General features: G+C 40.1%; 1 protein-coding gene across 4 annotated transcripts in view; it reads right to left on the reverse strand.

The window, feature by feature from the left end:
- arhgap21a (Rho GTPase activating protein 21a) overlaps positions 1-14,302 on the reverse strand; it is an 87,535-nt gene that overhangs the window by 29,289 nt on the left and 43,944 nt on the right. For all 4 annotated transcript variants that reach the window (XM_010789811.1, XM_010789810.1, XM_010789809.1 and 1 more), the window contains 2 exons: positions 13,954-14,142; positions 11,000-11,021 (listed from right to left, as the gene is read on the reverse strand). In XM_010789811.1, coding sequence (XP_010788113.1) covers positions 11,000-11,021; positions 13,954-14,142 — 211 coding nt within the window. The remainder of the gene's footprint in view (positions 1-10,999; positions 11,022-13,953; positions 14,143-14,302) is intronic.

The raw sequence follows: 14,302 nt of genomic DNA on the forward strand, positions 1-14,302 counted from the left end.
TTAACGAACTTAGCAGTGCACCAAGTCTCTCTGATTCTTTCTAGAGGCCCTTAAGCACCGACCGGTAAACTTAGTGCTGAACTACGTAAGTTATTGTCCTATCTTTACGGTTAAAAACCATTAATCAACAGTTGTTCCAAAACTAAACGTTATACATGTGTTGTATAGCTATACACTACATCAATGTGAGTTACACATACAAACAAAAAAATTTTCATTTTACACTATCTATAAACTCCTAATTCTATTTTTTCTTCATGAAATAACGATGTTAACCCTCTTTACAAATACGACGTTCTCACTCACACCCACTCTGGGAACACCGCGAATGACAGTCCCCTTGTCGTAACTCCGACACTTAGTACCAGAAATTACTAAACTTATTTACGGGTGTGGCCCAACATAAACCCTGTAAGACGGAGAACGGAGGGACGAACAGACCCGGGCGAGTTAACAGTCGAAGGTGGTTAAAATGATGTAATCTTGTCAATTTATTATCTAATTTGTTAGCTTTTACATTTTGTAGATTTATCTTTTATCTTTATTGTATCGTAATGTTTTCATCTTGTATATGATATTATCACACTTTCGATAAAAATGGACAATTGCAACGGAACCAATGTCTCGGACAACGACAACAAATAACGAAACTTAAGAAATTTTGTTTATAATAGAAGAATTTGAACATCACCATCAGTTCTGTAGTGTAGATTACAAATAACTGATATAAATCTCCCTCCCTCCTTCCAAAGTTTTAAGTCTAATCTTATTAACAGCATGGCTAAAGAAATTAAGTACACCAAAGTCATAGGGGACCATTAACTCCTGTATTCAGTAATTAGTCGACCAAGGGTTGGAAAAAACAGAACACATGGGGGACTCGGAAAACAGGTATGGTACTCAATGGGGGAGTGAGTATGCACGACTACTAGGAAGTGTTCATCTTGCATTGACTAAATAACTTACTTTTATTGAAATAAAGTAGAGGAATTAAACTTAGTAGATTAAGATCCGTAAAGAATTAAAATTGAATTTAGTGAGTATATTTTTACTTTATACAACGGAACTTTCATTTATATATTAGTTATTTATTATACTTTAGTTTTATTATTGAATAGAAGACGATATATAAACATTGTAAATCCGAATTTGGACCTCGAACTTATTCAGGGGAAATTGTCCGTTAATTGAATTAAGCCTTTTGTTTTGGTGAATCGTTTTATTTCAGGGTCTTAGGTCTATCGGATGCGTCAAAGAAAAGTGGTCAGTATCACTTCGCAAATTACTCTGTGAACTCGAAACGAACAGAAAGTATGTCTTCAAAACTAAATAAGACCTCCATCACACGCTTTGTCGACACTGATACACTCAGAGGTGTAGGTCAGACCAACGAGACGAACCCAAAAACTTACCACACCAATTTCGACTCTTCCAGTGAGTGTGGTTATGCATCTTGCGTTTGCCGTTTCAAGTTAGTCACCTACAAAAGGGTCAAGTCCTATAAGGAAGTAGAGGTGTAGTGTGGTTTTGAGTCAGTTACTTAAGAGTCTCGTATACGGTAGAAGGTCTTGCCAGTCTACTTATTAAGGTAGTCGTCCGAGGACGTCGTAACGACCTTCCGACAACGACGAGAGTGAGTGTTACTTACCCCAAGGAGTGGGTTAGGTCAGAAAGACTGAAAAAAGTTACAGGCCTTCTTATTACCGACTTTCAGTCACGTCTCAAGACCTGTCCACACGAACGTGGTCAAAACTGGTGACCTGGGGACTGTTGTCGTCAACACCGTCTACCCCGTAACTCATCACCCTTTGTGCGAGTGCAGAGGGTATTCGGAACAGTTGGAGGGGCTAAAAGCACCTCTGAGGGCTAAAAGTAACGAGAGAGGGCCAAAGGAGGGCCCCAGTATAAAGAGGGCGTAAAAGGAGGGCTAAAGACTGTTTTAGTCTAAATTGTGTGCTGCAAAGGTGTTGCTTTGAAATTATGTCGATGTGGCAACAAACCAAAAAGTACCATTGTGCAGAGAAATCATCGCCGCGGTTGGAGTTTCAGACTCGCCCACTCCGTCTATAAGTGTCTTTTTGTCTTTTTTTAGCTGTTGATGAGATGAGAGACGAGTAGGAAAGGGACATTTTATGCCAGGTCGGGTTGTGTATACGAGGTAGTTCCTGCCACCGATGTCCGGCGTTCCGTCATTTGAATGTTGATGATTATTCGTACAATTACAATTAGTTGTCGAGGCCGCTAGGTGATCGTGGGGGGGGGGGTTAAAACGTAAAACTTTACGAGGACTAAAAGATCCAGATTTCCAACCGTTCATTACGGCGAGGGAGTAGGTAAAGGAGAGGGTGATCAAACTCGAAAAAACACTTAGGAACTTGAAACAGATGTCAAAGTCCTTATACACTGAGGAACGGGACTCACTATCCAACTCGAGACAACTCAAACCCATTTGTGTAGTCGTTCTATCGGTCCGGCGTGGTGGTAACAGTAGGAGTTCGACGTGTCGTTCTCCTACGTCTACGAGGCAGTTATGTTTTTTTGAAGTAACGGCTTCAAGTATTCAGAGTCATTGTAAAAGGTGCTCAGGTCGGTCGCGTGCAGACACACCTTCGTTATCGGACTAGCACGAGACACGGCAAGAGTACTGTTCTCAAAGTTTTGTCCAGGACACTAAGTACCGGCTCTAACCTACTTTGTCGCAACTCTTCTCTCTACATGGGCTGGACCAGCCAATCAGAATTGACCTTCTCGAGTTCTCCGATTGGTTGGTTTTGTGGCACATTTGTAACGCTGTGACAACTTGAGCGAGCGCAGACAAAGCTGAGCGCGCACAGGCTGGAGAGGACGAGCGAGCGAGGGAGAGAGAGCGCGTTCAGCGGTCTGCTTGCGCACGGAGCAGGAGTTTTGTGAGAGAAAATATATTTCTCTGTGCGCATCCATTCAGCCTGATTGTTGCCGAAAGGTCCCGCCTTTTATCATTAGTTCCTTAATGTGCATTTTCTATGCTCAACATGTTTCATTGCGTGCTCAGGATAGAGGCACAAATATAACGCCATAGAAATGGCCCCTGAACCTGAGAACTGCCCCTTGTGTGTTCAGAGGTGACTTCATGCTGCAATAGTGGGTGTGTCAAATTCAACCAAATAAGTCCTTACAAATTCAACAATCCTGCCTTTCTCATCATCTTAACAAATGTATTCCATGAGTTTCCTCTGACGGCATGATCTTTCACTATGTTGCAAGAGAAAATGCACATTAAGGAACTAATGATAAAAGGCGGGACCTTTCGGCAACAATCAGGCTGAATGGATGCGTCAGGTCCAATGTTGCTAGCTCCAAAGTATCTAGCAACAGCTGTGCTCTCATGTCCATGCTCGAGCTGGTTTAAGGCTCAACACATAATCATATGATCAATACTGGGATAGGAAATCCAACTGAGCTCATGCTCAGATTCTGATGTGTTTAGGCTTTATACTAAACACATGTCCATCAACAGTATCTTAACAGTAATGACTGGTAATAATTAAATTACCAGTATCTTAAATGTGACAATACCAGACTTAAAACAGCAATATGTTAACTGAGATAAAGTATTTTACTTGTTGATACCTTTGCAGCTCATAATTTCTCACTAGCTCTGCCGTGTGTGCAATAACTGGCTTGAAATCATTCCATTTATAACACGTGATGCTTTCAAAGTAGAAGCATCAAAGTCTGAAATCCTGCTTTCATTACACCCCAAAGTTGTAAAGACATGACATAAACACATGAATAACTTTGCTATTCCTACTGTAGAGCTTCACCAGTAACATCTGTCTAAAGGAGGGTGCTAGAGAAAAGTTCATAGAAGCTAAAACTAAAAGGTCTCCTTTGAAAAAGAGATGGATGATATCAATGGGACCACCTGGTTAAATAAAGGTTTGAAATGAAATGAAAAGGATTCCTCCATGATATTCTGGCCTGAGGTGGCACTGAAGGGAAAATCTCAGTGCCCAAAATGTTAACAAGTTACCCGGTAACAAGAATGAACTCTGCTCAGTAAATCTCATCTGCTCATTTGAATTTGATACTTCTAATGTTTTCTTATACTTATATGGCGATGGTGGGACTGTGGAGCTATAAATAAAAACATCACAACAAGTCTCCTACGTACATGAAAGGTCATTCGTTAACAGTACACACCACTCCGGGCTCTAACAGACAGTGGACTGACACCTCTGTCCTTAAAGAGCCAGTGACAGCCTCCCAACAACTGTTGTGCAATGAAATATTGGGCTACCAGTAATCTCGAACCATCAGTTTAAAAAAGAAGGTACGATACCGTTCCGATAAATATCAATAATTTCGAACATCGCAGGGAAATTCCTTCGACTAATTTTGAAGTTTTGGGGGAAGCCGGAGGAAGTTTTTAGAGGACCCCCTCTTAGGGGTCTGGGGGGAAGACCCCAACCAAAGTCGTACATACGGAAAATACAAAATTTATGGTTTCCAAAAGTCGACCTAAGGTAGTAGAGTAATTTGGAATAAATTTTCGTATTGAAATCAATACACTTCCCTATATTGCCCCTATAATTAGTGACATGAAGTGAAATTAATTATAACATTTAGCGGACTTTTTACATTTATATATTAATGTCTTGTAAAGAACAACTTATCTAAACTCACCAAGTTTTAAAGCCCAGCGCTAGAGTAACTGATTCCTTTTCACCCCAGGGCTCCAGGACTGGATCAACTCTTGGTGACTTAAATTACATAGTATACAAGCGGTTTAACTGTTACTTTTCGTGATATTACACAGAGTAGGTGAAACTCAAATGTGGGGATGATCTTTTTATTAGCTAAAACAAAAATATAGTGTAGGGTGTGTGCGCTCCTTTAAGTCGTCGATAGTGAGTGGCTAAAACTTTAGGATTAATTGGTAAGAGTAGTGGTGCTAGTAAATACAAATACAAAACGGTTTAACTGTACTTTCGTGACTGTTTTATACTTATATGACATCAGTTGAAGTAATTTTGCAATAAAGTTGCACGGATTGACGTCATTAAGTGCGTAAAGATGCGTACTTGTTGTGTGAAACAGGCACAAACCAGAGAGGAGCGGCGTGTCACTTCGTAAAAGGGCGTANAAATGATTTGGTAACAATACATTCAAGGTTCAAGGTTCAAGGCTTTTATTGGTCATACGTACATAGCTACAGTGTAGTTATGACGATGAAAATATTAGGTCACAGGCTCCTCCAACAGTGCAACACAATAAAACAGAAAAACAGAAAAAATAGTGCAAGTAAATACAAAAAAAAGTGAAATAGTGGAATAGAGCAATAATAATCTATATTCAAGTGATTGAATATGATATATTATATACATAATTTCTAAATTGCAGCAAGATTAATGTTGTGGATGTTGTTTCAAAAGTCAGCTCAAAAACATCAGCCTACATTTCTCATATTCAGTGTGTCCTTGGGTGTTTGTCTCAGTTGTTGTCACAGAGACAACTTATTTCTTATCCCATGACCCATCCATTCATATTTGAGGCCAGAGACCACAGACCAAAAACAGAGACAACTGAGCTACTGCCATGGCAACGGAGCAAACTCTATCAGCTGATGAAGAGTAGTTGTTAAAAGCTCTGGAAAAAGCTTGTAAGTGGACATTGAGTTAGGTTTTTTTGTCAAACTGCTTCCAAATTACCTCGGACATCGCTAACTTGTTTCATACTTGTTGTAATTATTTGCCAATGAGTAAACCAATACAAATATATTTGGGTTGATAACAAATATTTGACAGGAACATTTTAATTCCTGATGGGATCATTTCAAAATAAGTCACTTCCATGAATATAACATTCCTATCCTTGGAGAGACATGCCAATGTAGAAACACTGCTATATCACATTCACACAAAAACACACAGACACACAGATCTGGTGTTTTTCCAGGACAGACAGGAAGGTAGGGAAGTTCTTTCCATCACTTTTTTTTGGAATTCCAAATATCAAATTCCACCCAGGGGAAAGAGGATATGTACTGACCACATGGCATAAAAAGTGTTTTGTTTTGTTTCTTTAAAACAAGCAAAAATATCCATCAAGGCGGTTTAAGTTGACTCTCAACTGAGAGAACAAGTGACAAACATCTGGAAACAGATGGGTTGATTAAAGCCTAAAATACTGTCTATTGCTTTAAGAAAAATGTAAATAAGCCAAATGAATGAGAACTTAGGGTGGGGTCAATTTTATGTAGCCTTTCCAAAAATAAAAACACATGAGCAAAAGTGAACGGAATGGACCAAACCTTTTTTTATGCTCTAATGTTAGCTCCAATCATTAGCATGTACAGCTTTACAAGCTTATACCTAAAACAGCACTAACCACATACGTGTGTGGGGGTTTAGGCTAAAAAGTATCCCTTCTGTGTTGAAGTTGCTCCCTGAAACTTTATTTTATTTATATCAAACAGCATGTTACTGATCTTGCATTTTCCTTAAAACCATTTTATTAAAGGATACACAAACTACCTAGCTACAAAAAAATAACAACTCTACACCAATCACCATGGGATGAAGATTCTAACTTTTTGCCTTGAAAAATGTAGCTTCAGCCTCAGACTTTTTACATTAAACCAAGTATAGGAATCAAATGTGTTAAAAACCCCTCTACTGTAAGTATGTTCACTTCCAAACATTTATTGAGTCAGTCGAAGACTGGGGCCGTTTCTCAATCTCGAGGAAACTGTCTTCCAAGCCAATATTTCAAGAATGCTACGTCATCGAGTGTCGCCGAAGGACTGTTCCAATCTCCAGCATACTTGGAATTCCACCGTGGCCGCGTCCTTGGTTTGGGAGTAGTTTCGAGGCTGCACATGGGTAGACTTTGCGTCCCTAAAATCCCCACAATGCTTTGCGCACGGACCAATTTCCCCAAATCTGTGGCGGAAAATGTAAGGGGGGGCCTCTCATATGACGCAAACTTGCACACTTGCTAGCCTGTTCCACTCTTCGTTTTCCAAATGCCAGGAAGGATTCTTGCCTAGCTTCTGAAGCAAGTGACTCGGAAGACATGTGCTACCAAGCAAGCATCCTCGCGATTGAAACGGCCTGGGTGTTTCTCAATGTCGAGGAAGGCTGCTCCAGAGCCACTATTTCAAGGATGCTACGTCATCAAGTCCCGCCGAAGGACTGTTCCAATGTCCAGGATGCTCGGAATTCTATCGAGGCCGGCGTCCTTCGTTGCGGGAAATTTCGAGGCTGCACATGTGTATCCTCCGCGGTCTTAAAATCCCAACAATGCTTTGCGCACGGACCAATTTCCAAATCTTTCAAGGAAATCGCGCTCCATTTAAGGTGGGGCCTCTCATATGACGCACACCTGCACACCTGTTAGCCTGTTCCACAATTCTTCGTTTTCCGAGGCTAGGAAGGATTCTTGCCTCGCTTCTGAAGGACCTGACTCGGAGGGACTTGTCCTACCAAGGAAGCGTCCTCGACATTGAGAAACACCCACTGTGTTTTCAGTCTTATCTAAACATGCAGTTGAAGTTAGCTTCATTAGCTAGCTATCTAAGCTAATCTGCTAGCGACTAGAACATGTACGATTGTCAGCTAGAAACGAAAACCTGCCTTTGTCTACCTCTGACTAAAATTACCAAGAACCAACTTTCTCAAATAACTTGGAATTTTAAGTGATAAACCTGCCATTATTATAATTGTAAACTGCATGTGTGAGATAAAAGGGAACAGTAACGAGAGAAGGGCCAACAGTTTGGATATTTGCCTAAAAAAGTCATAATGTTTAACAACTTCTATGTGGGTGGGAAATGTACAACTACTCCTACTCACACTCAAAGAAAATAGAAATGGTTGTAAAATCTACTTGTATCCAGAATTAAGTTAAACACAAGTTATTTTAAGAGTGTAAGGCCTAATTGGATCAAGTAAAGCATTTAGTGAGTGCTGAAGTAAAATCAAAACAATAAAGGAACAGAGAGAGAAAGAAAGACATCACCAAGTGTACAATTTAAATCGGATAGAAGGAGAAAAGCAGAGTAAGACAAAACTTTGGACACAGCTTTGTTAAAGAAGGTGGGGCATTTCAAGGCCCACTGGAGAATACTGGGGAATTATTTTTGCTTGCGCTACATTACATTGGCTCTGCAGACTTCATGGGAACGAACCAACATTTGTCAAAAAAGGGGAAATAAAGCAGGTATCTGCAGAGAAAAGTGTTTCACATTGAATGAAATACAAATATTTGAACAGATGGAGACTTTTTCATGATTCTGTGGTACCACAGCTTCATAAGCATAACACAAAATGCCTCATTTGGATTTTACCCTTCAACAACTTGCAAAAATATGCAGCTGAAGAGAAAGAGATACAGGAAAGGGAGAGACAGACAGACAGACAGAGGAGGGAGGGAAGAAGAGAGGAAGTGAGATAGAGGGGAAGATTTGGTATGTAGACAACTGCTGTGTAAGGAAATAAACAGATCCATACTGGACACAGACACACATTATTCCTCTGTTTCCACCATGCACCTACACACTGTACATCAATGTTTACGTTTGTATCTGCGTCAATGTGTGTGGGTCTGTGTGTGTGTTATTTCTGGAGGTTTGAAGCGTTTCCAGCGGCAACACCCAGCTAGTCAACATGCGGTCAGCAGGCACCCCCCCCCCTCCCCACCTTCTCTCTCCAAACACCAACAACCTCATCACACACTGGCCCAGAGTCAAGCAAATAAACTGCAGTGCAGAGCGCTGGGGAGGCATGAGGCTGCAGTGAACCTCACAGACCTCACTCGTGCACAGAAAACAAGTGAAATATGCATAATCCAATTTAATTTTTCGATCTGTAGGTCTTTGTTTGTTTACGTGTTTTTTTGATGATGTTAGGGGTGTTTTTGAACAGCAGTCTGTGGTGTTATCACATAGCAACAACAACAATTTGATGTCATCAGTAAGAAGTGACACAAAAGCAAAATGTCTAGAAGTTGAAAACCCATATCAAATCTGCTTTTTTATACCTCCATTTCCCTATGACGTAGAATATAAGCCTACAAATAAATCTTCTCACTCATGATATCACATTGTGCCTCAGTCTTTAAGTTTCTATTTTTTATTTAATTTAAAATAAGTACTTACTTCTATTACTGGTTAATACTACTATATGATATACCTTTAAAACTCATTATGTCTTCACTGGTAACGTTTTGTTTATATTTGTTAAAACCCGAGCTCTGTGTCAAGAAGTCACATTTATTTGCAAAACTTTGTATGTTAGTGTTCATCACTTTCCTTTAAAAACATTGATGTAAATGTAAACCTTTCATCACCTTTTAAAACGCTGTCTCTTTCGAAAGAAAATTCGGATATTTCAATTGTTTTTTTAAATGTTTGTCGGCTTAAGACTCAACATAATTTTTCTTCAAACCTAATGCTCAATTACTGCAAGATACCATTACAAAAAATATATCCAAAGATTTGGAAAAACAAGATTTTCACTTGACAGAAGAATTGCATCACTTTATATAATGTTAATTATTGATCAATGTTGCAATCAGCTGTGGCCCTGCTACCTGTCAGCATTCCCTTTGCTGAGTCTCTGATCCTGCTGAGAGGCAGAGGAGGGTTTGTGAGGCTGGAAGAGAGCCAAGTGACTTCCTGTGGCAGCAGGGGGCTCTGCAGGCGAGGAGCATTATTCAACATCTATTGAGCTTAGCAAAATGGTTCACATGCCCTTCCCAGATACTACTTAATGACAAACGACACACACACAATCACACATGGGTTCTACATGGCTTCTTATAGGTAGGGAATTCAAGTTTGAAAATGTGTAGACACATCAATTCCCTGCAGGGTTTCCTGTTGCCACAGCAGGGCCCTGGTGTGTGAGTTGTTTAATGTTTTCGAGGCCAGTGTTGAATGAGGAGAGTGGACACAGAGGGGTTAAAAAGGGTCGGGAGGGGGGTAGTGTGAGGAATGTGATACCAAGGGCCAAGCGGGATGATGAGGGACACTTACAGGAATCTCTCAATTTCCCGTTGAGAGGGGTTTTAAGAGTCAGAATTATCACAAAGCGCGGCGCTCACCCTCCTCTAACCCTGGTTTCTTCACTTTCACTGTCCACTCATGCCAAAACAATCCACCGGATCACACCTGGTAGGGCTTTGGGTTCATTACAAGCCAAACAAACAGCTAATGATGATAATCTTCTCCCTGTTTCCCATTTATTACAGGCAAAAAGTGGTGTGTCTGCCAGAAAGTTTTTGGTTTGTTTTGAAAAGGAAAGCTCTAACAAACACTGGAGTATAGGAAACATTGCTGGACCTTTATTGAAATAATAATGCAATAGGTTATTTTTGTAAGACCACTGTTCATTCTGTATGTTTATCAGAGCCTGTTTGTGTTTCTACATGCCACATAGACTTCAGATGTTTAAGAATGCTTGTGGTGAAGCGCGGCGGAGCAATCCTCCTGCATTCATGCTGGGCTGCAGACGTGAACAGAATACTAAGGGACCGGAATGACAAGCTGGATGCTCTGAGGAATGCTGAGGCCTTGCCAAGCCAACGGCACAGCTCCGACTGCCATTCTGGAGAGCAAAGCTTTAAACACCACAGAACAGCCTGCAGAAAAGGTTGCTTCACCTGAAACATCCTATTCACACTGGCTTCAGATCCATTCCTGGGTCACTTCAGTTCATTTATAAAGCAATCAATGCAACTGAACTACAAAAGCTAATGAAATGTGCAGACGGACACAGAACGAATCATCAAAATGAATACATTTCACTCTACAAGGAGTGAGAATACATTAGACTAATGGACTGTCAATCCTAATTTCCCCCCTTTATTTGGAAGCTACTGAAGAATAGCCGAGAGTTAATGGTTTCTGTGCTGCTGATATTGCAACACCTGATGTCCCAGAGCAGAGTGTGTCTCAAACGCATCAGTGATCAAAATTTAAAAAAGAGAGAAAAGTAAACGGTTTTTTTACACTTACCACGGCTGCCATTGTCTTCATCCTGTAAGCAAAGAGAAAGTCAGTCAATATTGATTTGTAATTCAAATTGCATTCACAAGTTTCATTTGTAGTATTCTGGTACATCATCTTTAGTTAAAATGTGTCTTCATTCCCAAATCCTTTTTCATTAACAAATCAACTTCAACCAACCTTGGATCTAGAAAAACGGCACTAATTTGCAGCCTGAAATGTGATTTCCATTTTTTGCTTGTTTACATCCCTGTAAATGTTTTATAAATGTAATATCAAGTTGAGTGTTTAGGCCTAGACAGACAAATTCCCTTTGACTAAAACTCTAATTTGCATTATTATTGTTTGTTTCATGAAAAAAAATTGCACTTTTTTAGGCCAATTTCCACATGAATCCTTCTGCTTATCACCTAGTAAGCTTATCTGCCAAGCACTGACCAGCAGAAAAAGTTAGCAAGAGATTTGTTTTTCCCTCAGCAGTTGGTAGAGACCAAAACCAGAGCTAAAAAATATTGAATGTTGGGCACAAACTGTCGACTTTCTGTTGGTGGCAAAAATGGTTTTGTTATCGAGGTTTTAAAGATCTTTTGACATTTTATAGACTGAACAACTAATAGATTATCAAAAGAAGAGTTGGTCACAACCATAAAAGGAGATGACCCACAGAGAAAAAGTGTTCATTATCATGGAACAGATCTACATAATTAAAGCTGTTGTGGCAAACAACACAAGAGGTGACAAGCCTTGTGGCTATGGCAGGCAATCAAAAAGCCACTTCAAAGCCTCGTTGGTTTGTTTTCCATTTCCTCAACGCATAAAACCGTAGTTTCCTTCCGAGTCCCAGTGAAAATCCACACACTCCCTCTTTAATCCATCTCCCCTCAGTGACACATATGTTCTCCATGTATCCTTAAAGGCTCCCATCTCTCACAAGGCTTTCCTTAAGACCATCTGACCCTCTTGAAGCTAACCCCAATATCCTCAAACTGTGATTAATCAAGCGCTCCAACCCAAGACGCTGAAAGTAATTACAATGAAATGTGATGAATTTACGAGTTTTTCGTTACCCTCCCCCGGTTAGGGTTACGTAATGCAAGTAACGCTTGTGGCTGTACAGTGAGTGTGACCTGACGGATTGAAATGTAAAGCTTCAGTTTGAACATTTCCCAGAATCATGTCTTATGATAAGAAGGCCAGAGCAGACTCAAGGAGACTGCAGGAGACTAGGGTATAACTTAAGATGGTACATATGATGTCACAGTAATCATATTGCTGTAAAGATTTGGAAATCCCATGTCTACCACTGTGGCGTCCTGTGATTACTGCGTGATATTGCTTTATTGAACGTAGCAATTGCAAGGTAACGTTTTTTTTAAAAACACAGAGAAGGGATTAGAGTGAAGCTGTAAATACAGAGCAGGAGAATAATTAGGAAGAACCATTACTCTCCAGAGTTCTACAATGAATTGAATGCCTTCATTTGCCTTGTATGCATCTTAGACCACTGCATGAGAAATGTCTAGTTTTTCAGATAACAAACAAAATGTGTTGGACTTTAGAGGAGGCAGACACAACATTGTGATACCCAAGAAGTCTTCTGGGACAAACTGTATATCTTTCTGGTTACACACATGTCTGACAATCCTAATTGTCATGCCACAGTTTCTTTTTCAACGTGCAGAAGCTAAGCCAAAAGCTATAAACAGAAGGAACTATGCTAACTTTGTAGGAAACCCTTCTGTGCAAACTGAAGAGGTTGTCAAAATACACTTCAGTGAAAAGTAAACGCAACTCGTCCAGGATTATCACTAACAAAACCTAATCGTCAGGAGGCCATGATAAGCTCTGAGAAAGCTGACGAGCGTCTTTGACTCTTGGAGAAGCCCTTGAGTGTGTTTCACACTGTGCCCATTAGGACCAGGAAGTGATGTAACTTAAAGATTAATACCAAAGGCTAGATTGGTACAGATGTTATCCAGAGAATGGCTGGCAGACTTCCAAGGTGGGATGATAGAAGTCAGGGACGCTTGCTACATGCCCGACATAACATTTAAACATTAAAACAATGTGCCAGTCGAACACTTGATGAACAGGTTGAGTGCTAATGAAGTATGTACTATAGATAGCATTGAAATAACCTAAGCTGTATCCCAATTCTATATAACATACAAATTCCAAGTAGGTTTTTCCGTGACTACATTAAATATCAAAGATCTAAGTATGCAGACGAGGAGACACAGAGAGTCTCTTGTTTCGGTGTAACTTACATTGAGGATTTCATAAAAATAAACATTTGGTGCATTTAAGTCCCGCCTTAAGACCCACCTCTTTTCCATCGCTTTCCAGTCAGTCTGAGCTATGCTGTATCTATTTGTATGCTTTATTTAGAATGATTAATAGTGCATACTGTATGCAATAAGTAACTAGTGTGAATCTCTAATGTCCCAGCCGCACTAAATATCGAGGTGTTTGTCTTAGACCGTGTTCAAAAAGCAGCTTAAAGTAATGTTTCTAATTATGTTTTCCCCTTGTGTCACATGAATCAGGTGTTTTCTAATCGTTGCAATCACAAGAGCAAAGTGAGTGATCCTGATGGTAGAAATTCCAAATAACAAAACCGTCAAATTAAGATTGATTTACTTACATTTCCTTTAAACTGACATGGAGATTATTTAAATGTTTTTAATATAATGTCTCTTTTAGCAAAGATTGCTATGACAGCATCCTAAACTCATTTTGATCCTCTAAGTTCCTTGAAGGCTGAAGCAGATCACTTGAGTCAACAAAAGTGTATTTACTTAGGAAGTGTGTGTATATTTTCTAACATTTACTTTCAGAATGTCTTGTCTATTTGAAACAATTACAGAGCTCAAAATTGCAACTGATAGATGGGATAACGTTTTTTCTTTTTCTTTCTTTAGTTGCTGGTGTCATCAGAAGGGTAAGGGATAACATTCAGTCACCTTCAGAGAGTTGTGGACAGCAGACTCAGGCGGGTAGACGATGAAGTGTCGCAGTGTGAAGCCGAAGCCCTGAGAGGTTCGCCGCAGGTGAAGAGTTTTGGGCCCCGGCCAGGAGAAAGGCTCCTCCTCTGCCCCGGGAGAAGCCATGGTCGACGCCTCGCTCTGATCGGGCCCATCCTTCTGCTTGGCCTGAAACGAGGACAAACAATCGCACATTAAAGTCAATCTTCTGAATATTTACTGTGTGTATTACAACCTTTACTGTGGTGTTGACACAGATAGGAACTGGAAAGTAGAAGAGCATTTTCTTGCTGAGAGTTAAATAAGAAGATTGATATCACTCCCCCCC

The sequence above is a fragment of the Notothenia coriiceps genome, unplaced genomic scaffold (assembly GCF_000735185.1).
Source record: "Notothenia coriiceps isolate Sejong01 unplaced genomic scaffold, NC01 NC01_scaffold00033415, whole genome shotgun sequence".
In the NCBI taxonomy this organism is placed as follows: domain Eukaryota; kingdom Metazoa; phylum Chordata; class Actinopteri; order Perciformes; family Nototheniidae; genus Notothenia; species Notothenia coriiceps.